Source organism: Nanorana parkeri, unplaced genomic scaffold (assembly GCF_000935625.1).
Source record: "Nanorana parkeri isolate BGI_ZX_2015 unplaced genomic scaffold, ASM93562v1 scaffold826, whole genome shotgun sequence".
Lineage (NCBI taxonomy): Eukaryota > Metazoa > Chordata > Amphibia > Anura > Dicroglossidae > Nanorana > Nanorana parkeri.
In genome coordinates, this window is record NW_017307094.1 from 320,693 (window position 1) to 346,744 (window position 26,052).

The 26,052-nt window shown below is 38.2% G+C and overlaps 1 protein-coding gene across 1 annotated transcript in view; it reads left to right on the plus strand.

Annotated features, from left to right (window-relative positions):
* CCDC129 (coiled-coil domain containing 129) overlaps positions 1–26,052 on the plus strand; it is a 37,712-nt gene that overhangs the window by 9,802 nt on the left and 1,858 nt on the right. Inside the window, exons 4-8 of the mRNA XM_018565263.1 lie at positions 1,764–1,818; positions 17,009–17,085; positions 19,029–20,213; positions 22,880–23,007; positions 25,071–25,182. Of these exons, the coding sequence (XP_018420765.1) occupies positions 1,764–1,818; positions 17,009–17,085; positions 19,029–20,213; positions 22,880–23,007; positions 25,071–25,182 (1,557 nt within the window). The remainder of the gene's footprint in view (positions 1–1,763; positions 1,819–17,008; positions 17,086–19,028; positions 20,214–22,879; positions 23,008–25,070; positions 25,183–26,052) is intronic.

Sequence of the window (26,052 nt, forward strand, 5' to 3'; positions counted from 1 at the left end):
TTGTTTACCCCAGAGGTTCACTTAAATTCTTGTTCCACTGCTAACATGGAACCCCACTTGTTCCTGTTCCACTTTCATTGTATCAGAATATATAAATTTTTTACCAAACTTTAGAAAAAATCAGTTTATGTTTTGAAGCGAGGAGCTGTTGAAGTCACAGAAAACAACTAATTAACACTTTTACCTGCTTTGCTTGCAGTGGGACATCCACACACATTCTGTGATTCTGCCCATCCTCTTCATTGCAACCTGCTGATTAACAGCACAGATTAAAAACAGGAAAGCAAAACATTGAAAGAATTTGCATTTGGTTTCTGTAACAGGAACAGTATGGAACAAAAAATGTATCTCCTTTATGAGTTCCAGTAGTTAAAGGCAAGAGATCACCATAAACAGTTTTTAGAGGGATTTTTTCTACAATTACTGCGTGCTTTTGTTCTATAAGTACTGCTTTGTTAAGTTTGCCTTTAAAGTGAAACTAAAGTTAAAAGAATAAAGAAAATTGCAAGCAGGCAGGCACTTTATTGCAGAAGAGACGTGGTATGGCTAGGCTCACCTGCCTGTTGGCAAACGTTTTCAGAGTGTACACTTAGCTACACATGCAGTATTCATTCCTACCCTACCACTGTGCTGGGACGAATGAACTCCTTTGCATATGTGTGGGAATTCATTCATCACTCATTGGCCACTCAAGACAGCTGAAGACCTTGCCCCTAGAAGAAGCATGGGAGAGGATTCAGTGCTGGTGAGATAGAGAGGGTAGGTGAGTTAAATTCCACTTTAAAAGTAGCTCTAAACCCTAGATGGATAACAGAGGTTTGCTAAAGAATTATGTATTCTAAACAATTGCCTTTTTAAAATAAAATACTTGCTTTTACTTTTTTTCATCCCTTGTGCCGCTTATCTCCTACAGTATCTTTGCAGACACTTTCTGCATGTATGCCAGGTTTTCATATGGTGACAACAGTTGACAAATGCGTGTGGGATGTGTGTTGAAATAGAGACTTGTAGTCTCCTTTGGAAGCCTGCATGACAGGATGACAAGGCAGGAGTACAATTGGGAGACAGGACAGATAATTCTTACTCTATAACAGGATGTTACTGAACAAAGGCTTTAATATTAAGTCAACAACCTGGAATAAATATGTAATAATAGGTTTCAACTTCAGTCTAACTATACAGGGTGTATATTTGTTTCAGGTCAATGACTCAGAAAGCATAGCTCCCAACTGTCCCTCATTTGGAGGGATTGTCCCTCTGTCTCTCTTTCTTCCTCAGTTGTCCCTCTTTTTGGTCTAATGTATAAATCTCTATTAAAAAATTACTATTTAACTATCAAAAGTGTTTTACTGTACTAAACCTTTTATCTAGCCTTTACATTATTTGTTATTTTGAAAACCCATAATAAAGGAAAAATAATGATGGTACTAAAAACAGTTTTGGGTTAAACTAATCATTTATTGCACATTTATCCCCATGGTCCACATTAATGGAGGTATAGCAGGAGCATAACCTTTGCATACATACTTGTTGCTTTATATGTATCTTTTTCCCATCTCACAAAAGTTGGGAGGCATGCAGAAGGTATTGGATTTAAAGCCAGCCAGGTTACTAGCATTTTTAAAAGATCAGCAAGAACAGTGATGTACTTTTCCCTGTATAGTTTCCCTTCTAGAAATATAATAACCTTAGCTTACAACATGTACAGTATATATGTGCATACCACTCTGGCAATGAACCTCTCCCGATTTTGTATATTCTAGGTGCAGAGTTTTGAAGAGGACTACCCCAAGGCACTTATTCAGGACAGAATTTCAGGTAGGTATTTATTTTACTTAATAATTAGGCCGGAGTTTCTTCCAGAATGTTGAAGTGTGTCTCAGTCTATCCTACTATAGAACAAGAAAAAAGTGTGGGCGTTGTGGTATTTATAGATACAAGTAATACACCCCAAATATATTGTGAAATCAAAGTTGGGAGATTTTTACTTCCCCCAGGTACCCAGAGCCATGGGAGAAAGGGGCTTTCAAGACACTCGATCTATCCACTCAAAGTATCGTCATTAAAACATGATTTTATCAAATACACAGCTAAAAGTTAGTTTAAAATAGCCATCTTAAAAGAAATGTACAATCTGTCCATAAGCCCACATAGGTATAGCAAATTAATTATTTTGATGATATACAATCAATATCCACATAGTTCAAATGTCCATAAGTTTGTTCTTTTTCCCGGATCCTCAACATTTTTTGCCATTTTGTGGCAAATCTTCCTATTGAAGATTTCAATACCCAGAGCACTATAGACATAGCAATGAATAACAAGTTCAGATCTAAAATCAATTTGTTTGTTTGTCAACCTTGTATATACTAACCAAAAACCTTTTGTTGTGGATATGGTATAGGAGATTGTTTGCCCCGATAGGACCATGGACAGGTGCACGAAAAAACGGGCTGGAACACCCCAAACACCAAGGGAGCTGGAGAAAGAAAGAAAAAAAAGAAAGAAAGAAATGAAAAAATATCTAGTACACATCCACATAGATACATGCATGGTTGCTAGTGGTCACAAATAACTACTTCAAAATCCTTCCCAGATCAAGCCCTATACTAGTACATCCATAAACCAGGGGCATGAAAGGGCTGATATCTGTGCATACTAATGGTGAATATAATTAGGCCAGAGGGTTTATATACTTTCACCATTAGTATGCACAGATATCAGCCCTTTTATGCCCCTGGATTATGGATGTACTAGTATAGGGCTTGTTCTGGGAAGAATTTTGAAGTGGTTATTTGGAACTCTGATATTTACTGACATATATTCAAACTGGAGGGGGGAGTAAATAGCAGGTCTGCATGGAACCACTAGCGACCATGCATGTATGTATATAGATCCCTTGGTGTTTGGGGTGTTTCGGCCCGTTTGTTTGTGCACCTGTTCACGGCCCCCTCGGGGAAAATGATCTCCTATACCATATCCACTACAAAAGGTTGTTTTGTTTTGTATATACAAGGTTGACAAACAGACAAATTGATTTTAGATCTGAAGTTGTTCATTGATATGTCTATAGTGTTCTAGGTACATTTGAACTATGTGGATATTGATTGTATATTATTGAAAGAATGAATTTGTTATACAAATTGTACATTTCTTTTAAGATGGCTATTTTTAACTAACTTTTCGCTGTCTATTTAATACAATTGTGTTTAAATGACAATAATTTGAATGGATAGATTGAGTGTCTTGAAAGCCCCTTTCCCTCATGGTTCTGGGTACCTCGGGGAAGTAAAATTCTCTCAACTTTGATTTCACTATCCTACTATAAAATTAGCTCTGTGGCATAGGTTTCATGGCTAAATAAATTTAGCATAGCTATGTTAAAAAGACACTAAACACAGAAAAAATGTAACTGATATGTGCATCACTCAGCTGTAGATCCTCAGATTGTTGACAAATAGCAACCCTCTCCAAGTTCACTCACACACTGATGGACTACAATCTCAATGCGAATTAGTAAACTACATGTGAGATTGTGGTCTATCATGGGTGCAAGCTTGGAGCGGTGGCTACTTTACAACACACACAGGAACCATGGGGAACAAAAGTAGTCACCTGAGCCTGAGTCTGGAGTTCTGTATTGTTCGAGATGTCCCACAAACAAGCAAAGGACTCATCCCTGAGTTGAAATGTTAGCCCACCCTGCCTCAGAAGTTCACCAATATGCTTCTAGAGGTCAGGGGGTGCTACATTATTTTGGCTTTTTTTCTTTGTTTCCAACTGGTGATCCAGCCAGCAACTTACTTCCTGGTGCTAAACCAATCCTCTCTTTGTACTAAACTCCATTCAAGGCAAGGTTGCATTGTCTGTTAAAAGCTACCCCAACCACTTTATACACACCTCTCCGGTGCTTCCCTGCCACTCCTTCTGTAGCTACCACTGCAAAATACCTGATAATTCCAGCATGGGGGAGCATGTGACCTCCTCACAAGCAGTGATAGGGCTAAGTGGGGAATTTCTAATCCAGAGCACTGCCACCTGATGGAGGGCTTGACATCACTGTTTCTTCAGACTTCTGACACCAGATGGCACCGGGTATTTTGGCTGTGACTGCAACAGTGAAAGGAGCTATGGAGGAGCACTGGATAGCTGACTAGCCAAAGTAATTATGTCCCTTTAACTGACATATATGCCAATGTCTTTACTGCCTACTCAAGCTTGGGATTTGAATACTTGCAATACAGGCACTTGGGCTTAGTGCTAGGCTTATATCTGCTTGTAGCTATGTAGAAGAAGTCTGTACTGTTATTTGTGACATCTTATATTAAATATACAAGTTTCATGGATGCCATGCTTATTCAAAGGCTTCAGTACTTTCTGAGCCACTGATTTAGAACAAGTACTGCATGTAAATCAGAAAGTTATGACTTTACTCTGACTTTGTTTGCTTTATGCTTGTTCCAGGTCAGAAAGTCATTGATGTTGCAGAAAGCCAGTCAATTAGCATTTTAAGAGGAAGGGCAGACATTTCAGCCCCTGTATTTTTCTTAGCACAGGTTTCTGTAAATAAAACAATAAATAAAAAAAGGTTTCTGTAAAAAAGAATGAAAAAGAATGGTTAAAGGAGAACTATGAGGTGAGTGCTTCTCACTCACCTCATAGTTCTAGCCAACCTGTGACAATGAGACTGTCACAGGTCGGCTCAGTAGATCGGGAGGTGAGCGAACATATACCGGCGTTCGCTCACCTCTCGATCCTGTCACGGCTCTCCCCCGTGACAGGGGAGGGGCTGGATTCCCCTCCCCTGTCACTCATGCAGCTGGGCGGATCTCAGCATCGATGTCGGGATCCGCTCCGGCTGCGGCGTCTCAGTATACCGTGAGCCGGTATACCACCAGCCGTAGCTGGTGGTATACTGAGCTTAGGGTAACGGGAGGACGTTAGTTTGTGTCCCCCCATTACCCTAAGGAGGACTATGGGGAAAAGCCCTGACCCCATAGTTCTCCTTTAACAAAATAAACTATAGTTCATCTTTAAAATGTATCATTTAATTCATCATCTCTAATTTTCATGGGTTACTTTATCATTTTACTACATTTTTATATAAAACTAAATGTATCACTTTTGGGTATAAAAGTGAAGTTAGCTATCACTCTCTGTAAAGACAGTAAAAGCTTTGCCCACGCTGCTGTATGTTAAAACAATCAACAATGTCATATGTTTCATGCTAAATTAAGGTACTGTACATCTGGCCAGCCTTATGTGCCAGGAAGAAGAAGGTTGAGCACAGTCATTTATAGTCATTTGTACAGAGCAGCAGCTCTCAGTACAGGCACATTTAACATTTTCCTATATTTGCATGAACTTGATTAAGATTAGATTAGCAGTATGCATGCAGTGACTTTCCAGCTGGCTGGTGAAGCAGCCTGGCTTGTTCATTTCAATGAGAGCCACCTTGAAGAAATAGTACATATAAAAAAATAAAATGCTGCAAAAATAAACAACAAAAGTTATGTCTATAAAGGTGTCAGAATATTTTTAAGTTGTAAACTAAATACTGTCATATTAAACTATTGCTCACGCTGTGACCTTTTCATAAGAGTTGTTAGATTTGTTCCAAGAAAAAACAAACAGGGAGGGTTGATGTGGCATGTTTATTAAAAGTAGGTCTTGCTCAATAGACACGGTAAAACAGGTGTGATTTATTCATAATGAGCATAAATACCAATGTCTAAGGAATTTTACCCTCTATATACCATGCTTTATGTTACAAACTGTAAACCATTGTACTATGTATATTGTGCTGCATGTTCCATACTCTGGACCGTTGCACTGTAGAAACTATGCTGTATGCTGCATACTTCATATGGCTTGTATTATGTAAACTGGACTGCTGCACTCTGCTAAGTTACATAGTGCAAACCTCTGTACAATGTCCACTGTTTTGTGTTTGACATACAGTGGATCATTGTGCTCTGTATGTTTTACCTTTCATTACACAGCCTAGACTGTATGCTATGCTGTATATAAGGGTGAGGTTCAAGCTCTGGTCAATTGTGGGTTCAAGGTGGCCCCTTGACTGTTCAATGACCCGCCAAACTGCAGGAATTTGCATGCACAAATTCATTGTAATACACTGCAAGGGCCTTTCAGCTTAGGTCAGTTGGCTTAAGGGGCCAATAATGAGGTCTTTGTTATGTGCCAGTCCACTCACTGTTAAAGGGTGGGCACAGAGCAGCCATAGTGTCAGTGTATTGGAAGCTGTTGCAGGAAAAAGAAAGGCAGCACTAACAAACTGCAAAGAAAATATTTGGGTCAGTTGGGAAACTGTACTTTAATTCTGATTGCTAGCTCTTTGGGCGATCAACGCCTTTTTGATGATGCCTTTTTTTTAAATATTATTTGTATTTAATTTAATTTTGTGGTGTATTTTTGGTATTAAAAGGGGCTTTTGTTGTGGGGGGCAGTATTTGAGTTTTCATTATTACTTCATTATTTTGGATATATTGTTTTGTTTATTTTTTTATCATATAGCTGAGGATAAATATTTTGTTTCAGTAATATTATTTTGGGGGCTGTCATTATTTTGCGGATGAAATGGTTTTTATTGTAAATTAATAGGGCCTAAACAATTTTTTGTTGCTACAAAAAATGGGCTTTTGTTTAAGGGATGGTATTTTGAGGTTTTTTTTTATCTTTTATGGTTATTTGGATTTCATTTTATGTTGATAGGGTCTTTTTTAAGTTTGTGGTGCTCAAAGCACAGCATTATTTTTGCTGCCAATCTGTTCTGGTAGCTGCCTTTTGTTTTCAGCATGCTGCTGCATCCTTTGAACGAGGACAAGGAAAAAAACTAAACTAAGACCACCCATATTTACTACATCCCCTATCCCCATAGTAAAAAAAGTTACTATCAAGGCCCATTCTCCTTGATTACATCTGCCCTGCCACTGGCCAATTTTACATTACATTACATTACATTACATTGTATCCTCTGCAGTATCTTAGTTCTTAAAGGGAAGTCCTAGACTGTGCTCTTTGTAATAAACTGGGCATTGCCTTGCTATTTAAATAGTACTGCTGCTGGCCAATTTTACACTGCTGCAGCCTCTGTTGTATCTTTATTCTTTTATTAAAGCCCCAGACTGAGCTCTTCTTTGTTGCTAGTACATTTGGCCTAGCCTTGCTATTTAGAATTGTCCCGCTGGCCAATATTTTTTACTTCTGTGTATTTGCAGTCTATTAATACTTTTAGTAAAACACCTGGAATTAGAAAATCATACATTCCATGGCCAAATATGTGCTGTTACTGTGTGCTGTCACATGAAAATTGTTCTGTTCCATAGTACCATGTGCAGCTTTAAGGCATCCTCCAAACATGTTATTTAAAGAATTTGTTTATTGTTAATGTTGCCTTCAAAGCCACATGAAAAGACCCTCTACCCACTGTACAGGATTTTTTTTTTTAATTTCTATCAGTGCCCAGCTCCCCATGTCCTTTTTTGACAATAGCATGCCTATTAGCTTTAAAAATAGCCAGAATATATAAATGTAGAAATCTCATGATCATTTTATATCTTGTCCTGGACATCATTGCAGAATGTAGGGCTATGTGATGCATTGGGTGTGTAGACCAGTATGCATTAAGTTCATTTTTTGGGGGTGAGTCCCATATAGAGTGTTAGGCCAAAAAAGATTTTAAATTCAGAAACACTCAGAGGTTTTCACTGAAATGGCCTGGCATAGGAGGAATTGGGATTGCTTAAAATTAACCCTTCATAATAAAGGTTGGTTTGGTCCACAATTAAATTTAAAGAGGTCGTCAGTAAAAAACAAATAAAAAAATTGGATTGCGGTAAAATTCTCCATTTCCACTTGGACTCTTCTAATTCTTCGTGGCTGATGTTGGATCACCCCACTACTGGTGCTTGCCTCTGCTTGGGGATGAGCAGCAGTACTGGTGCTTGCCACTGAATGGGAAAGTGACACTGAATGCTGATGATTTGTGCTGCAAATGTGGCACTGATGACACTGTGAATCACTGATGAGACTGAACAATGCACTGACATTGCAAAATCACACTGATGACACTGCGGATCACTGATGAAACTGTACAATGCACTGACACTGTGAAATCGCACTGATGACACTGCGGATCACTGTTGAGACTGTACAATGCACTGACACTCTAATCGCACTGATGGCACTGTGGATCACTGATGAGACTGTGAAATGACACTGACACTGAAATCGCATTGATGACACTGAATTGCACTGATATGTAGCAGAGTGTACTGTTTAGCAGTGTTTAGCACTTTAATTTCTGAATGTGGACGATCGCTGTGAAGCTCTCCTCTCTCAGTTCTCCTTTAACAGGCAGCGGAGGAAATGTTGAAGTGCACTTATCTGACATTAACCTCATTCTTTCTGTGTTTCATTATGGTCAACTCTCCAAATTTCCATAAGAACACTACCACAGGCAATAATTACTTGCATGGTAGGTACATCATGAGCTGCATTTATCTCATTTATCAAGGTTGACTTGAACTTAGACTTGGCACATTATAGGTTTTGAGAAGTGCATATACTACCTTAGAGGCAAAAGAAACATGTGACTTTTGGTAATGCTAAATGACTCACTTTTCATAAACAGAGCACATTTTTGGTGGAGGAAACTTGGACATCACAAGACCAGTAGATGTTCCAAATGCAAAAAATAGTACCCAATAAATATTAACAGGCTAATCCTGTTCTGTTTTAATTATTAATACTATAGCAGAGTTATTAAAGGACACCATTTAAGAGAGAAGTTCATAAGCTGCCATTGCTGACCTCCTAAAAAACTCTAGCTGCGTGGCTATCAAGTAGACTTGTGCGCCGTCAAAAAATTTGTTCCATTTCGTTTCGGAATATCCGTTATTTCGTATTTCGTAATTCGTGTCCGAAACTCAATTCGGATCGTACGAAATACGAATTTTCGTTAGTTTCAGCACATTTTCGTAACTTTACGAACATTTGTTATGATGAAGTCAAAAAGCAAAATACCTTTGTTAATATTGGAGTTGATGAGTTTGTTTTTTTTATCCGAAATTCGGATCCGAAATCCGTTAACGGAATTCGTATTTCGTTTGGTTGACCAATCAGAGGTTTTCTCTTCTGCTGCTAAGAGTTGCATTACAATACAGGCAGGAAATACGAAATTCCGTTAACGGATTTTCGTTCCGTTACGCACATTCGTTATATTGAAGTTAAAAAGCAAAATACCTTTATTAATATTGGAGTCGATGGTAGTTGTTTTTTTTTTTCCGAAATACGGAATTCCATTAACGGATTTCGGATGACCAAGATGTTATTCAACTCTTTATGTATCGCAGTCACTCTTGCACTGATTTCGTTTTTGATCTGTCAACTACACCATGTACAATGTTGTACTGTGCCACTATTAATTGGTCTTTAATGGTGACATTTGTTAGATAAAAAAAAGATTTATAGAGAGGGTGAACCACCTAAGCAGAGACACAAACAGCAATAAAACTATCATAGATCCTAACCTTTCTCTACTCAAAACTAATTTTAAAAAAAGCACATAAAAAGATTTGGCTTTACGTATACTTACATTCATTCTCCATTTCTATTTAAGACAAGATCCCATAATAGCCTTTAGTGCACCTAGTACATGCGCTGAATTGAAGGGTCTTTTAACTGCTTCTGTTGCTATGGATACCTGATCACCACCTGGGCAGGACAGTGTACAACTTATGCACTTGAGTTCTGGGTATTTTCTTTTTTTTTTCATTGCTAAGGAGGGCTTTGGAGCATGGTTTATTTCTCTTCCATAGATAAAACAGTACAAATTGTCAAATGTGGTTCTCTGTGCTGCCTATTAATATACTAAATAAAAAAAACACAGCTCAGGAGGTTTATCTCCATGGACTCCATATTCTTTGAGCTAATGGTTTGGCTACATCTTGTCAATTTCCTGTGTTCACAATCAATATTCTGGCAACGTGTGTCATTTAAATTCTATGAAGCTGACATAACTTCCCAAAAAAATAAGGTGTTATGGGGATAGTTTTTTCATGAGTGCTAAAGAAACAACTGAACACTAAAATATATTTACCAAGGTATCTTAATTCGTACAATTCTGACTTATTGACAATAAAATATACAGGGATTTTTACTCCTTGTATGATGTATGAACACATTATTATCAGTCATTTGTAGCATTGTTATAGATAAGTAATTGAGCTAGGGAGAAGGGATAATCCTTATTTAATTAAATTCATCTATACTCCCAGGTTGGCAGCAACAAGACATATGTGAGACTAATACCCTCAGTCTGCCTGCATGCATGTGCAATTAAAAAAATCACTCTACAGTTGCACTGGCAGTTTAGTGTTGCTTTTGGCATTTACAAATTCTTTTATTTTGTGACTTTTTTTAACCAAACACATATGCTGAAGCAGATGTTGCTTATTTGTTGTGTACTCAGTTCTGTAGGCACTGGCAGCCAATATCATTGTTCTGCAATGAAGCTCAATTCACATACTTACTTTAGGACCCAGCAACTGTGAAGCTGGCTGAGCTGGCAGTGAATATGTTATTGATATAGCATATTGCTGGCTGTTTATGTCACAGAGCTTGCGATCTAAATACAAATACAGGATTTCCTTCTGAGTAGGATAAGATAAGTCAAACAATATGTGATCGTTATTTTTCTGATCAGGGTCAGGTAGCTTCTTGAGATTGCTTTATTATTATTTTTATTATTATTTTATTAGTATAATACAGGATTTATGTAGCGCTAACTGTTTGCCCAATGCTTTACAAAGTAAAGGAAGTCCATTACAATACAGAATGGTTAGGGGGGCCCTGCTCACAAGAGCTTACAATCATTCATCAGATGTTTAAAAATGAAATGTTTGTGGTAGCAATCTTTTATTTGCAATTGATACTTGAATGGAACCACAAGATGGCAGTGCTGGAATTTTTATCATACCACCAGATGCATATTTAATGCTAACAAGGTCCTTTCCATGCTATGGACCAGGCAGCTATTTCTTGCTGTTTCTTAAAGTAAACCTGTGGGTATAAAAAATATGGGAGCTTCTATTATAGGGTATATTTCCCTATGCCAGCCCCCTTGTGAAACTAATAAAATTAAGTTAATTCAAAAATAGGAGTTCAATAAATGTAAATATTTTCAATAGATTTGAATAAAATAAATACATAAGTAAATGTAAAGGACCCCCAGCCCGACGCACTTATGTAAAAATACATGCACCGAGGATGCACGTGCGTATGTAAATAACAAATGCATCACATATATACAGAGGAATAATTCTAGGGCCGTTAAGTTCTCTTTGTAAATATTTTAAAACAAGATTTACTCAATTTCCTACCAGGATTCAAACATTTTTACAAGTGAATCCAATTAGAAAAATGTGTGTACATGGAGCTTTTCCCAGCATAAATGTGAACCAGCCACATAAGAAAGAAAGAGATTTTTTACTTGACATGCATTTTCATTAAACAAAATGCAAGAGTTTTGCAAAAGAAAAGTTTGAATAGGCCCAGAATCTTGGGTAGCTTTGAATATAGTGTAAAACATATTTTTAAAAAGACCCTAAATTAATGAGCTGTAAAAGATTTACAGGTGCTTTCAGAAAATATGTTTAGGGGTTTTAAATTATATTAACATGTTAAAACAAACAGTGTATGAGATTTTAGTGACTGGGATTACATTTACTTTAAATGAGAACTATGGGGTTAAGGCTTTTCCCCATAGCTCTCTTTTAAGGGTAATGGGGGGGGACACAAAATAGCACCCTCCCATAACCCTAAGCTCAGTATACCGCGAGCTACAGCTTGCACGGCTACAGCGCGTGACGACAGTCACGGCTCTCTGCAGGCATAGATCGAGAAGTGAACGAGCGCCGGTATGTGTTCTCTCACTTTCAGATCTACTGAGCCGACCTCTGACAGTTTCATTGTGCTATGTGCTTAACTTAAATTGAAAATGGACAAACATCTTTGTTTACTGAAGGTGTTCCGTTTTCACAAACAGACCCAAGGCCTGGAAACCTTATGAATAAATGTAAACAGAGCCAGATACCCTAGAGAAGATGAGCAAATAATAATACCCTTTATCACCTCTACAGTACTTGACACTTGTCATTACTTTATACATTTTAATTCAACTGCACTATTTACTCCAATTCTTTTACATGTACATTTTTTATACTGCTATTTGTACTTTTAGGTGTTTTAGCCCTGTTATGTTTTTTTTTCTAAATTAACACAATAGTTGTTACAACAGTTAATTTCAGTGTATTTTCATATATATTTATATTATCTATCACAAGATCTCCCTGAATCAATGAACAATGAATTACACTTCATAGAAATTGTTGACGTTTTCAACATATTTGAACAGACAAACATTGGATCTTTATCCAAACAGTGGCCACAGATAAAGGTGATATTCTTGAACACTAAATAAAGAAAATAATTTATTCAACCAAAATATCAATTGATGTAATGAAGTACTGTGGACAAATTTAAGTAATTTAAGTAGAGCTTTGGCATCAAATGACTTGCTGTAGGCATTTTGTATAACTTCCCACCAGTCTCTTACATCGACCATTTCTGGATTCTGCAATTTTTAAACACTTCTGCATGCATAATTCCATTAGTTGCAAGATATTTTTTATTTTTCTTACATTAATCGCCCATTTCAAAGTCCCCCTACAAAATTTTAATTGGAATCACATAAGGGATTTGACTAGGACGATACATAACCCTCTTTTCTTCTTTTTGAGTAATTCCTTGGGGGATTTGCTAGCGTGTTTCAGATCTTTATTATGTTGAAATACTTATTTCCAGTACAACTTCAACTTTTGGACAGATGGCTTCACAGTGAAGTTTAATCAAGCAGACTTTGATATGATGCAGAATGAGTAGTTGACTGTATAGATGACTGTGAAATGCCCAGGTTCTAAAGCAGCAAAGCAACCCCAAACCATAACATTATCACCACCATGGATCACAGTTGTTATGATGTTCTTCTCCTGAAATATTGCCTTTGGTTTCAGGCAGACATGCCTACTGTTACTGTGACCAAACAACTCTATCTTGATTGATTAGTCTTCAGTAAATTGTTCCAAAAGGCATTTTCTTTGCCTATATTTTCAATGGCAAACTGCAATATTGCTCTAATGTTCTTTTTGGATAGCAGAGGCTTTTTCTAAACACACTTCTCATGGAGGTTGATTTTGTGTAATCTCTTTCTGATTATAGATACATGCCCTTTGACCCCCAACTGTTGCAAGTGTTCTCTGAGCACATCACAATGAAATTTAGGGGTTCTTGGAGACTTCTTTTAGCACCAGTCAGATCTTGGTTTGAATTTACTGGGTCGACCAGTCCTGGACAAAGTAGTAGTTGTTGAAATCTATGCCACTTTTAGATTATTCTTTTTACAGTGGAAAGATTGGGAAACATTCACCAATATTGTAAAATGTTTTGACAGACTCATAGGCACCCCCAACTCTTTTTCTAAATGCCTTAGAGAGCTCTATTGACATTGCCCTGATGGCACCACACATATCAATAGCAAAGAGAACACCAGACCCTAGATTTCTGAGGCTTAAAGAATACAGAATCTACCTGTATACTAATAATTGGCATCTAATCTGGAACACTGGATTCTAATTCCATGGATTTGAAGTAGTAGTAAATGTAGGAGTGTACTTACTTTCTCCATATGACAAATATGCATATGTGTTCATTTAGATCATGAAAATGAATATACCATGCCAATGTTTTGTGTCATTTTCTTCATGTTTATCACGTTTTTTTTAGGTAATAGTTAAATCAAGATCTACAGGGTTATTCATTTAACGCCTAGTTGTTATTGTTTAATGACAGATCAGCATCCCCAGGTCATTTGGGGACGCTGATCTGTCATTACAACTGGGCGTAGCCAGACGTGAGATCACGGCTGGCTCCGCCCAGCTGTCATTTGCATGGAGATCGGTCACTTCGGCTTAGCCGAGCCGAAACATATGCCTTCGGCTCAGCTTAGCCACTCGGCTGCCTTCCACTGCGTATGGGTTATTGTGAATAGCCCATACAGCAGCCCTTCGGTTCGACTGAACTGAAGGGCAGAGGCGGCCGAAGAGAGCCGAAGGATCAGCCGAAGCTACGGCTGTATCCTTTCGGCTCCATAGTGAATAACCCCCCTAATATTTGCTTGTTCAGATATGTTGAAAAAGTCAATACTTTCCATGGGTATACCTGCTCTTTTACATCACTTATTTTAGACCTCTTTGTCAAAGTTACCACACTAGCAGCGATTCAGTGACATGTCATTCAATATATTAGCTTTTTTTTTTTTTACCAAATAAGCATTCATCCATTGTTTTACTTTAATTCTGGGAATTGCCTTAATTACTTTTCAATGTAAACAAGACTGTATATGTAAATAAAGTGAACCTGTACTTTGCCTATGCTGGTCAAAATAACAGGTACTTTGAATAAAAGGCAGTGTCATCAGCATGTGTTTACCTTCAGTGCACTTCTTTGATCCACTCACAGAGCACTCAGACCAATTTTAACTTTCTATTAAAGTCAAATTATACGTAGGCTTCTCCCTATCCAAAATGTGACATTGCTCAGGCCTGGCGATTGGCTGCTTAAGCACAAAGCTTTGCAATATACAGTAGGTGGATTCCATAAAATGTCACACATTCTCTTGTTCCTGCAAAGACTAGGTATTTCTCTAGGTTGTGGAGGCAAACCTTGGCAGTAAATAGTGCGGGGAAGGTACAATCTTCTGATGCTGCCTCCTGTAAAGTAACCTGTTAGTTTGCTCAATATGTGTACACTACAGTCTCACTTTATTTATGTGTAGGGACCAAATATTGAAACTACAACTACAAACTACAAACATGTGGTGGCTGAATGTTAAAATGCATTTAGTAAAAGAAAATTCTAAAGAATGTGCAGCTGTTTTGTAACAGACACACTAATTGTAAAGGATAATAAGGTAATAATACAAAAATGCAGCCTAAGAAAACCTATGTCAAATACATAATATGCAAAAACCACCATAGATGTTGCATTGTGATGTCCTAATGATGCTTTAGGCTATACATGTCTAATAGCCTAATAAATAGTATTATCCATGTGCACAAATAACAAATATATGTAATTCTGCTGCCATCAAGTGGATTTTTAATATATTACAATGGCAATATTTATACATCACATAGAACTATAGTCCTTCTCGAAAGTTATTTTCATGTTGCTTTCAGCACAACTACAAACAAATAATTTTTTCTATATAACACAATTTCTGCAGCAGTTCGTTCAGGCTTTATAATCAGTACATTGCACATCAAACCCAGAAACAGCAACATGTTTTCCCACTAGCCTTTAAATTAAAACCAACTTTGAAATAATGCAACATGTGTAACTATTAAGGCCAATTAACTGCTTTAGGCTACAGCACTTTTAGTGCATATCTTTTAGCTACCATTTCCCAGCCAGCTGTTTAAAAAACTAAATGCTACTTTGAATTTAAAAAGCTGAAAGTGTTCTCCCCACAACAACTTTCAGCCTCCCATGCTCTGTTTAGGTCCTGCTGCATTGCTGAAAATGATATATTTGCCCACCACTAGATGGAGCTGTTGAGAAATGAGACAGGGGCTTAGCAATAGACTAACATAGCTGCCCATCCCCTGCCTTTCAAGAAACCCCTTTATTGGTGGAAGTGAGAGGCTTTCTTGGCAGCATAGCAGACGAAATAGAAGGAAGGAGCCCATGGACCATGGTAGGGGAACCACTCTGATCACTTCAGGTGAGGTACAGAGCCTCATTTAGCTTATTGCTCAGAATGCATGGACAATGACAGCTAAAAAAAACTATGCTAAATTACAATGACAAAACTGTATATTTTCTTTATTTAAAAGTTAGTATTGTACCCTGTTAGCCATCAAATAGTTCAGAAAGTGTGGAGTTCACTTCCTACCCTTTATCGGTTAACAAATTATTAAAGAGTAATTCCTCTTTCTGTTGAGAAAAAAGTCAATACTCTCTGGGCGAACAATGCACATAGTAATTTAACAAATGTTGTTGCAGATATCTACCCATTTCTGTTCTGAAGAAAAAACTGTTTGTTGCAGCATGTCCTTTCCAAACTGATCCCGGAATGGGAGGGTCTGGGTTCAATATAATCAGCTGGTGGGCTTCCTGTGTTGTAATCAGGAAATGTGCAGTGTCGGCATCTCTTTACTAGTAATTAACCCTTAGGGAGTATCTCACCAAAAATGAAATTCCATTTGCAAGGGATGCCAAAAATTTTACTTGTATGTTATTGCAGATTTTTGGGTAAATCAGTCAGCCAATCACAGACGCTAGAACCAACTGTGTTTGGAAAGCCTCCAGGTCGCCATATTGCACTGAATTTTTTTTGACAGATTTAGAACATTACAGCGGCTGCAGTTTTTTATGGAAAGTCATATTTAATAACATTACAAAACACTGTAGCTTGTGCAACAATTACATATGCTATATTAATTTTTTTAATATGTTTTTAATTTCTATTTTTTAAGTGGAGTTACCCTTTAAAGATGCAAGCTTTGGAGATTTCTTAGATCCCTTCAACAGGCTTTATATATTTCTAGATGTAAAAAGCATAACTTTTTTATTTAAAAGGGTTATGCTTTCTCTAGCATGCAATGACCAGGGTGTCGTGTGCAGGTAAGCACTGGTGCGTTACGATTCTGGGAATTACCTGTTTCTGACCAGGACCACATTCCACTTAAATTTGGATGTTCTTCCATTGTTAGCATATTGGTAGCTTAATCAATTTGCACCTAAAACTGGGCCTAGGAAGTGTACTTATATGGTTTTGCAAGAGACATTAGACTGAAAGCACCAACTTTGTAAGGCAGTGTGGAGTCTTTCAATGCTAAATAAAGAAAATGTTTGTCATGTTTTTTAGATCTGACAAGAACAAGCAGTTGTCAGTCTGACAGCAGTGGTTTTCAAGATGATCCACTAGAACCTTTACCTTTAAAGGTAAGATAAAGTATTGTACTGTTTTTCACTGTTACATCGGGAAGCAAAATACATTTTGATTTGAAGCTCTTGTGGCACTGACTGGAAGGATATCTAAAGGAGAAAGATGAAAAATATTTCTCAAACAAACTAAATTCTCTTAGTGAATGTGGTTTTCATTGTAGAAAGTCTAAAATCGAATGTTAAAATCAAACAACACTTCAAACAACATTCGTTTGAATGTTGCCTCAAAGAACAGCATCCATTGAAAGTGATTTCATCACCATTTAAAGTAGCTTATAAGCTTTTTGATTTTAAAGTGACACTGAACTCAGGAGTTAAATCTTAATTCAATAGATTTTTATTGAAGTTTTTGTTCACAGTTTTATAACAAAACAAGCCTTGGTACAGGCAAACGAATAACCAGAATAACAGACAATAACAGAGACATAAAGGAAAATAGACATGAGAAATAAATCAAACTTACAAAATAGCTTATTTGCGTATCACTCCGCTGTAGATCCTCAAATCATCTCTGAATTACTGCTGACACTGTCCTTCCTTCTGGAGGGTGTCTAATTTAGGCTACAATTTCAATACAAATTGGTAAACTAAGGGGGTTATTCACTTAGCTGCCGAAGGCAGCCAAGTAAATAACCCAACCGAAGTGAGCCGAATGGTGTTTGGCTATTCACTGCTGCCTTGTACAGCTGATTTCAGCCATACATCGGCTAAAATCAGCCATACATTGGCTGCCTTTGGTCAGCCGAACATGCTCTCGCTGGATCCTTCGGCGAGCCGAAGCTTCGGCTGGATCCTAAATGTGAGATTGTAGTCCAACACGGGAGTGAATTTGGAGTGGTGGCTACTTTACAACACACACTGATACCATAGGAAACAAAAGTAGCCACCCTTTTTTCTATACTTGCTGAAAATTAAAACATTAAAAATAACAACTAATGCAACCACCCAGGATCATCCCTATAATGAGGTAGTCTGAGGCTGTTGCCTCAGGCAGCATTTCATTGGGGGGGGGGCGGCAGGCAGAGTCTCAAGGCCACTTTGTTGTACAATGTTTGCAGTGTGCCTGCCACCCCCTTATTGGCCAGAACATCCCAGGTTGCTAAGAGCCAGGCAGAGAAATGTGTAGGGGGGCATACACATCTCCCCACCCAGCTCTTAGCAACCTGGGATGCTCACTGGGGGCAAAAAAGCTGGGGACACGCCTGCAGCCTCCACATCTGTGTACTGGTTAGCTGCAATATATTACATAGGCATTCTGCAGCATTAAACAGGTGATACAGTTTTGCTGGAGATCAGCTCACAAACTATATGTGGGGTGTAGCCCCAAGGTGTTTGGGGAGTTTTGTACCATATACAAACTCTAGTCATATATTGGTAATTTGAAGTGAAACTCTAGTCAAAACTGTTTTTTATAGATAGGGTAAAGAATTGTTAGAACCCCAGTTAGTTAGTAACCCAGTCTTCACTCCTGTCCAGGACGCATAACAGGAAATTAGTGAAAATGTAATCACCCGAAACATATGATCACCAGGACAAGTGGTGAGGATAAATCCCCCCAGTGGAGGAATACATACCGTAGCAATAAAAAGCTGACATCAGTTCTAACCTTACCTGCTCTATCTAAAGCAATAAAAGGCATTTTGGGTTTATACACTCTTTGATTATATGTAGTCAATTCTGGTTACATGTACAGATGTTTGTGCTAGTCACACATGACAAAAGTTGCTGCTCCATTTGTCAATATAAATAAGATTTATTTATCTGTAATACCTATATGAAATTACTGGCAACTAAACATGCAGAGTTTGTCATTACTGACACATGCTTAGGATTGTGTCGACTCTATTTACAGAAAAATCTAAATCCTGAAAAGACAATCCTGTTATATCTTCAACAATAATGTATGACTTTAGCATGTTATGTTTGTCTTTGCTTTACAGAATCTGCATGGAAGTTCAGACAGCATAGATAGCCAGGTGACTCTACGCGAGAAAAGTAATTCTTCTGACTTTCCAGATATCAGTGAAGAACATGATGTTCATGACTTTACTGAGGATGCTACAATAACTTCTACAAGCTGCAGCATTCAGACAGGCAAAGATGCATACAAATCATTATCAATGCACACTGAAAATAGTGATGACATATTTCAGAGTTTTGAAAGCCACAATGACCATGCTGACAATATGAAGGAAATGGACAAGCAGAGATCAATAGCAGAAGATAGCGAGAATGAAATAGAGGAAATTACTAATGGTGTAAATTATATGGATGGTGAACCAGAGGACCACATGGATCAAAGACAAACACTAACCCCGGTGTCCTCTGAAGTGGAATACCCAGTTTATGTCACACATTACTTAAGTGACATCAGGAAAATTCATACTGAATTCTACAGTGAGACAAATGATGACCAAGACTATTTTGGGGGACATGTAAGTCATCTTCAAGTTAAAAGTGATAGTGAGAGTAATTCATTTGCAGATGATGAGTGTTCAGTGGTATCATCAAGTGCAAAATGGACATCCTCTCTAATGAACGGTTCGCAAAGCTTCAGTTTTAATGTACAGACTCCTCCTGGGTCTGTAGATTACTCAGATCATGAGCTCCACCACTGCTACCAAGACAAAAAGAGTACATTCCAAACAGAAATAAACACAAATATTTATAAGTCTGTAACCATACAGATGTCTTCAAACTTGCTGCAAGATCCAGGCGAATGCACCAGTAGGCAACACTCAGTGTACAACACAAACAATAATAAAAGTGAAGTGCACGCTTTATTTACATGTGTGGCTGATAAAAAGGATGCATTCACTCAGACTGAAATAGGATGGTTGAATGAATGCTATACTAACAATCACTGTTTTCATCAACAAAGCCGCTTTTCCACAGAGTCACTCTCATTAGATACAGGTCTGTTGGGTCACCATCATTCTTCACATCCTGCATTTAATATTTCCTGCTGTCATTGCTGCCACTGTCATCACTGCTGCGTATCAAGATGTCCATCAATGTGTAGACACAATGTACCCAACAGGCCTAGTTCTTCTTGCATCAATATAGAAAAGGAACTATCAGACACACTGAGCTTATTAAGGGGATCACTAATCAGTATATCTCTGGTATGTATAAGAAATATATTTTGATACATTTCAATCTGACCTACTGTTCAATGTGTTTATTGTGTATGGCCTAACAGAGTCTCATCTAGGTATGATTTGTGAAGTTAAAGCTGGACTCCAGAATATTCCGAACTCCACCTTCAGTAACACCCCCATCCCCAGTGCTGCAGGATTTTAGTCTAGGGGTAGGGGAATAAGCTGTAATTCTTATGTTATTAGTTACCAGCAACCAACCCTCTCCACCCCTCCACAATGTAGGCAGACCCTTGATGTCTTCACATACAATATACAAGATGACATCAGAGAGCCTGTGACCAGGAGATCCGCTAAGGAAAATTACTTTGAGGGACTGGTCTCCCAGCTAGGAGCAAGCTTGTGGGAGAAAAAGGAAAGGATTACTGCTTATTCCTCTACTGCTAGAGTAAATGCAGCATGGGGGCACTGCAAGGGCATATGTTTCATACGCAAACAATTTATAACAATGGCATAGCAATATAATTTTCTTACTTCATACAGTTTACAGAAAAATCAGTTTTATGGTTTAATGTAAAACAAAGCAAAAGAATTTTAAGATAGAGGGTAACTTCAGATTTTATTTCAACTTTATAAATGTAAAAAAAATAATGTAATAGATATGGTATATAGAGATAATTTAGAAATAAGATAGCAGCACTTTTAGCTAAATTCTTCTGATGGTTTTCTGATGTTGCTCTGTAAGTGGGATTCACAAAATTGGTTCTAGCCCAAATTTCAGGTGACTTGTGATTAGACTGTCAAATGCTTGAACAGCATAGTTTAAACATATCATAAAATAGCCATCTTTAACTGTGCTTCTAAGTTACAGATTACAAATCACATTAAGACTCTGTCATTTTCTGCTGAATCATCATAAATTGCACTCTATTACATGATTACATTATGTAATACATTGTGAGCAAGTAATTAAATGTCAACTTATGAGGACAGAAATTTTAAATGTGCACTAGAGATGTTATCTGACCTTGGTTTCTAGTGATCACAGAGTTAGAACAAGAAGGTGGCAAGTTACGTTTGAGAAGTGTAAATTCCTGGATAATTTTGATACTAGGAAAAAAAGTCAGGATCAAGATAACAGCCATAGAACTTGCACCTCTAATAACATTAGCAGCGGTAGATCCCAATTCTATCCTCAAAAGGTACCCTTTAAAAAACAGCCAGCGATGGTGATTAGGTGTCTCTAGAGAAGCCTGATCGCTTGTGCTAGCTGCGGGTGTGCGCCCCCCCCCCTATACCTCCGTCGCTGCCACTGCCAGTCCCGAGATCCGCTGTGCCAGGTGCGGCTGGGACCGTCACGGCGACTCTGTTACTGGAGATCAAAGGGAATTCAGTACACGATCTGCCTTTGATCTCCTCTCCAGTCCCCGAATGCTGGAGTGATGTATATTACATCAGACCCCTGATGTCTCCATAAAGAGGACCTGTTATTTGAATTGGCTATCACATAGGGGGTTTCTTAGCCCCCTATGTGATAGCAGTAAATTAAGTGTAAAAAAAAAAGTTTTAAAAAACTGAAAGCATAAAAAATAAAGAAGCTTAAAATAAAATAGTGACAAATAAAAAAATGTAAAATAACACAAAAAAGTAAAAGCGGTAAAAGCGTTTAAAGTGTCGTTCATGGCCAATTTTGGGTGTGGTCATTTTCTGCGATCTCGCGGGTGCACACAATTTTACAGCTTGACATGTTTGGTGTCTATTTACCCGACATGACCTCGTATTTTATATTTTTACCAAAAAAGTGGGGTGATAATAAATGTTTCATAACATTTCATAGGGAAACAGGTTTCATTTTCAAAATTTAGAGTACTTTTTTTGTTATATAGTAAAAAATAAAATCCCCAGTGGTGATTAAATACCACCAAAAGAAAGCTCCATACGTGCCCATAAAATGGTATAAAATTCATTTCAGTACAGCGTTGCATGACTGATTAAACGTCAGTCAAAGTACTGCAGCGCTGAATACTGAAAAATGGCCTGGCCAGGAAGGGGGTTAACACCCTGGTCTTCAAGTGGTTAATGTAAACAATTTTAAGTGGACCCAAACACAAACAGTGAACATTTGCTATGGTTCAGAAATGTTAATTGTACATAAGCAATACCCTGACAAATTCAACTTTTGTATGGAATTCATCCATAAAAATAGCAGTACACTTCCTAGTATGTGAGTGTGTCCAGGCCTCATAGATGTATATCTGCAGTGTGATGTCAAAGGCACTGCCGCTTCTGGTGATGTCACTACTGTGCAGCTCACTGTTCTCCTTTTTGGAAGGTCTGATAGGACGAAGCAAAGCCTTGCCTCTATCAAGATAACCTTTCCCAAAGTGCTGGACAAGGCATGGTAGTTAGGTAATGGGGAAAGATCAGTGGCAGGGAAACCACAGGCAATACTGATTACCAGTCCTTTGCCCTCTGCCCACTTTCTTTCATGACTTTCATGAGTCATGGCTTTCAGAGTTCAGTTACTTTTTTAGGAAATCTACCTTTTTTTCAAATAACCATGTCTAATCAGTCCTCAAAATCTGGATCTTGCCTAATCTTGTACTGCTAAATTTACTATTATGTCACCATCACAACTCACTATGAAAGGAAAGACTGGCTATGTCTTATTTATCTGTTTTTACACTGAACAGAGTAAAAAAGATGATATGGAAAACATGAAAAAAGCATGTCAGACGTATCGAGAGAGGATTTTAGAAATCGAGCAACACTTGCTAGAGCAACAGGCTGGCTGCTTTAATATCCTCACAAGTGAAGAAAGGTAAGTCATTGTCATATTGTCTAGAGATTACAGCATTTTGAAAATCACTTATGGATTACAAAGTACCCTGACCTTACCAATGTACAGACATTTCCCATTATAAATTGTAAGTAAAGATGGGAAAGATTTACAAATGTACCCACATTTGATACACGTATTTGATACCTGAGTTCTGAACTGACTAGATTGACTAGAACTGACTAGATTGCTCCCCAGGCACATTCCTTTGTACGTAGCTTTGCCTGGTTATGCCCTTGCCCTCTAAATGATGTTTAAAAAGTAGAAATCTTTATATCTGCATGCATTATCTTACAAAATAAACTTAATTTTAGCCAAAAATCAGCCATCATTTTGACTTATATATAGGAAAAAATAAATAATTTGTAGAAACTATAAAACTATAGCTAACAATATTGCAGAGATTTGCATTGTAGCTGCTAAATGTAAATTCATACTTGCACAGTAGTTGTGACAGCCTGCCCCAGCAAAGAAAAAATTAGATGGTCTGTGAAAGCTCGGAATTGTAATCTTAGCTAAAAGAACCTCCATAGGTGAAATTCTCTGATATACACACAATGAGGGGAATTTATCAAATTTGGAGTATTCACTCATGGCAATCAATCAGCTTCTGTCTTTCGTTTTCAAATCTTAAAGTGATATTAACCACTTGAAGACCAGGCGCGCGAGTGGTGGGGCCAACTTTAGATGGCCAGTCAGATCCAGAAAGCTCCCAGCTGGCCGTCTACGTACAACAGCCGGCCGGGAGGCGGTTAAAGTCAAAGGGATTTTTAGCCATTTCAAATGCTGATTAAATCAATTACATCGGATTCTGCGCCTTGATATTTAAAAGTTTTAAGTTTCCTGCAGAATCAGCTGGTCCTCTGAGCACTGGTCCTGACTTCCTATTTTAGAGTGACTCCTTTTTCCAACAGAGTGCTATGCTGACACCCTTGTGTGTGCTAGTAAGCTGTTTGTGTCTCCACAAACACACAGACACAGCAAACCAAGCTACTTCCCTCCCCCAGGCCCCTTCCCCTCCCTCCTCCCAAGATAGTAGTTGAACAGTTCTTGGAGTCTGCTCTGTCCCTTGTGATCTTGTACTGGACAGGAAGTTCAGGAAAGCTGAGCTAAGAACCTTGGAAGCAACTGTTCAAAAATTGTTTGGGCAAAAATGTAAAGCAATGCTTTGCTGGGCAATGTATATTTGTTTGATCTTTATTCATTATTGAGAAAAAGTTTGAGAGTTGACTACTACTTTAACTGAACAAACTAAAGGGAGAAGCCGATTGGTTGCAAATGGACAACTGTTCCAGATTCTGTCTGCTCCAGTTTTGATAAATTCCCCCAATGTGTCATAAATCACCAAAAAAAAGATAGATATAAATAATTCTATTATCAGTTTTAAAAACACTATACAGTTTAGAAATTCGCAGTGACTGTCAAAAAAATACCAAAGCTGTTTAAAGAGAATATTATTAGATGAAAAAAAACTCTTTTTGTTAATTGATAGATCCCCAATGCTGCAGTATGTAAACACAGCACTGGGGATATCGAATGTTAGGGGGGTTCGGGTTTGCCTCAAACTAGGATCCAGCGCGAACCTAAATTTCATCCCTAATCTACCCCTTGCGCTCACATAGCCCTATAAAAAGTTCATGCAGATATCAGACTCTGAACATTGCACTGTGGCATGACTTTCCCCCACAATCTAGAAGGGGTGCTAGCTGATTATATTTGTGGCACTGAATTGGTGCGGTAAATGGCTGGAGATTTAAAGCAGCTTTATACTTTGGCACCAATGTTGCTGGCTTTGGTGGGTACATGTGCTTTCCCTTTGTTTGTCTAGACCAGGGGTGGCGAACCTTGGCACTCCAGCTGTTTTGGAACTACAAGTCACATGAGGCATTGCTAGGCTCTGACAGCCACATACATAACTCCCAGAGGCAAATGCATGTTGGGATTTGTAGTTGTGGAACAGCTGGAGTGCCAAGGTTCGCCACCACTGGTCTAGACACAGGTTTGCTTTAAACTGCCATTACTGTTGTCGCCTCTTTTGGTTTCAGGGAAAACATTAGAAGACTGCATTTGATACGTCGAGATGTTCTTAAAGAAGCAACAGAATTGGAATTTAATTTGGATGAAAGAGCGCGCCATGTCAAAGAAGCCATTTCAGTGGTATGTCTGTTTTCATTGTCACGGCCTTGCATATTAAAATGCATTCTGTTTACAAATGTAGCTATTTTCACAAGATTATTTGGGGGTGGCAGTATATATTATATTACATTTGCCAGTATATATCAAGCATTGCCCAGTCATTTTGTCTCCTTGTTAGAATTTGAATGTGATGGGCAGCTTCAATGACCAACAGGGAGCTTTGGAAGGTAAAAGTAAATATAAAGATATGATTTTGCTGTAATGGTAAAGTGGATAACATCTCACTTAATTATATTTGAATCTGCTCAGATTTTTTCTTATTGTTTAATTCTGACTAAATATAACAGAAATATTGATGATTTATGGATGCACAGCAAGCGACAGTTTTTTTCAATTCCATTCTGCCAACAATTTATGATTACATTATATGTTATTGCTACATTTATAATTGTGTAGGAATGGTTTATAGCAGTTATTAGAAAACTTGCAGCTTAAAGTGATATTAAAGCTTCATTTGTTTCTTTTATTTTTTTGTTTTTCAATAAAAATGTTAATTTCGACGTTCTCTAGTGGGTCTCCGCAGCCCTCCCCCTCCCCGTCCCACCCCTGCACGGGTGCCTTCATCAGCTAATCAGCTGCTATGGAGGCACCCATGCATGCTCATTCCCGGCCATGCCTGCACGTGGCTGTGTGCCTCCATAGACACACACAGCCCTGAGGCAGGCCATGCCCCTCATCTCCTCCAAACAGGTTAATTGACAGCAGAAGGAGCCTATGGCTCCTCTGCCCTAAATCTCCTCCCCGCAACCAGGAAGTTCAGGAGGGAGGATCGCTTTGGGGAACTGTGGCAGTGACAGGCGGTGCTGATAGGTAAGTGTGTGTGGGGGGGGG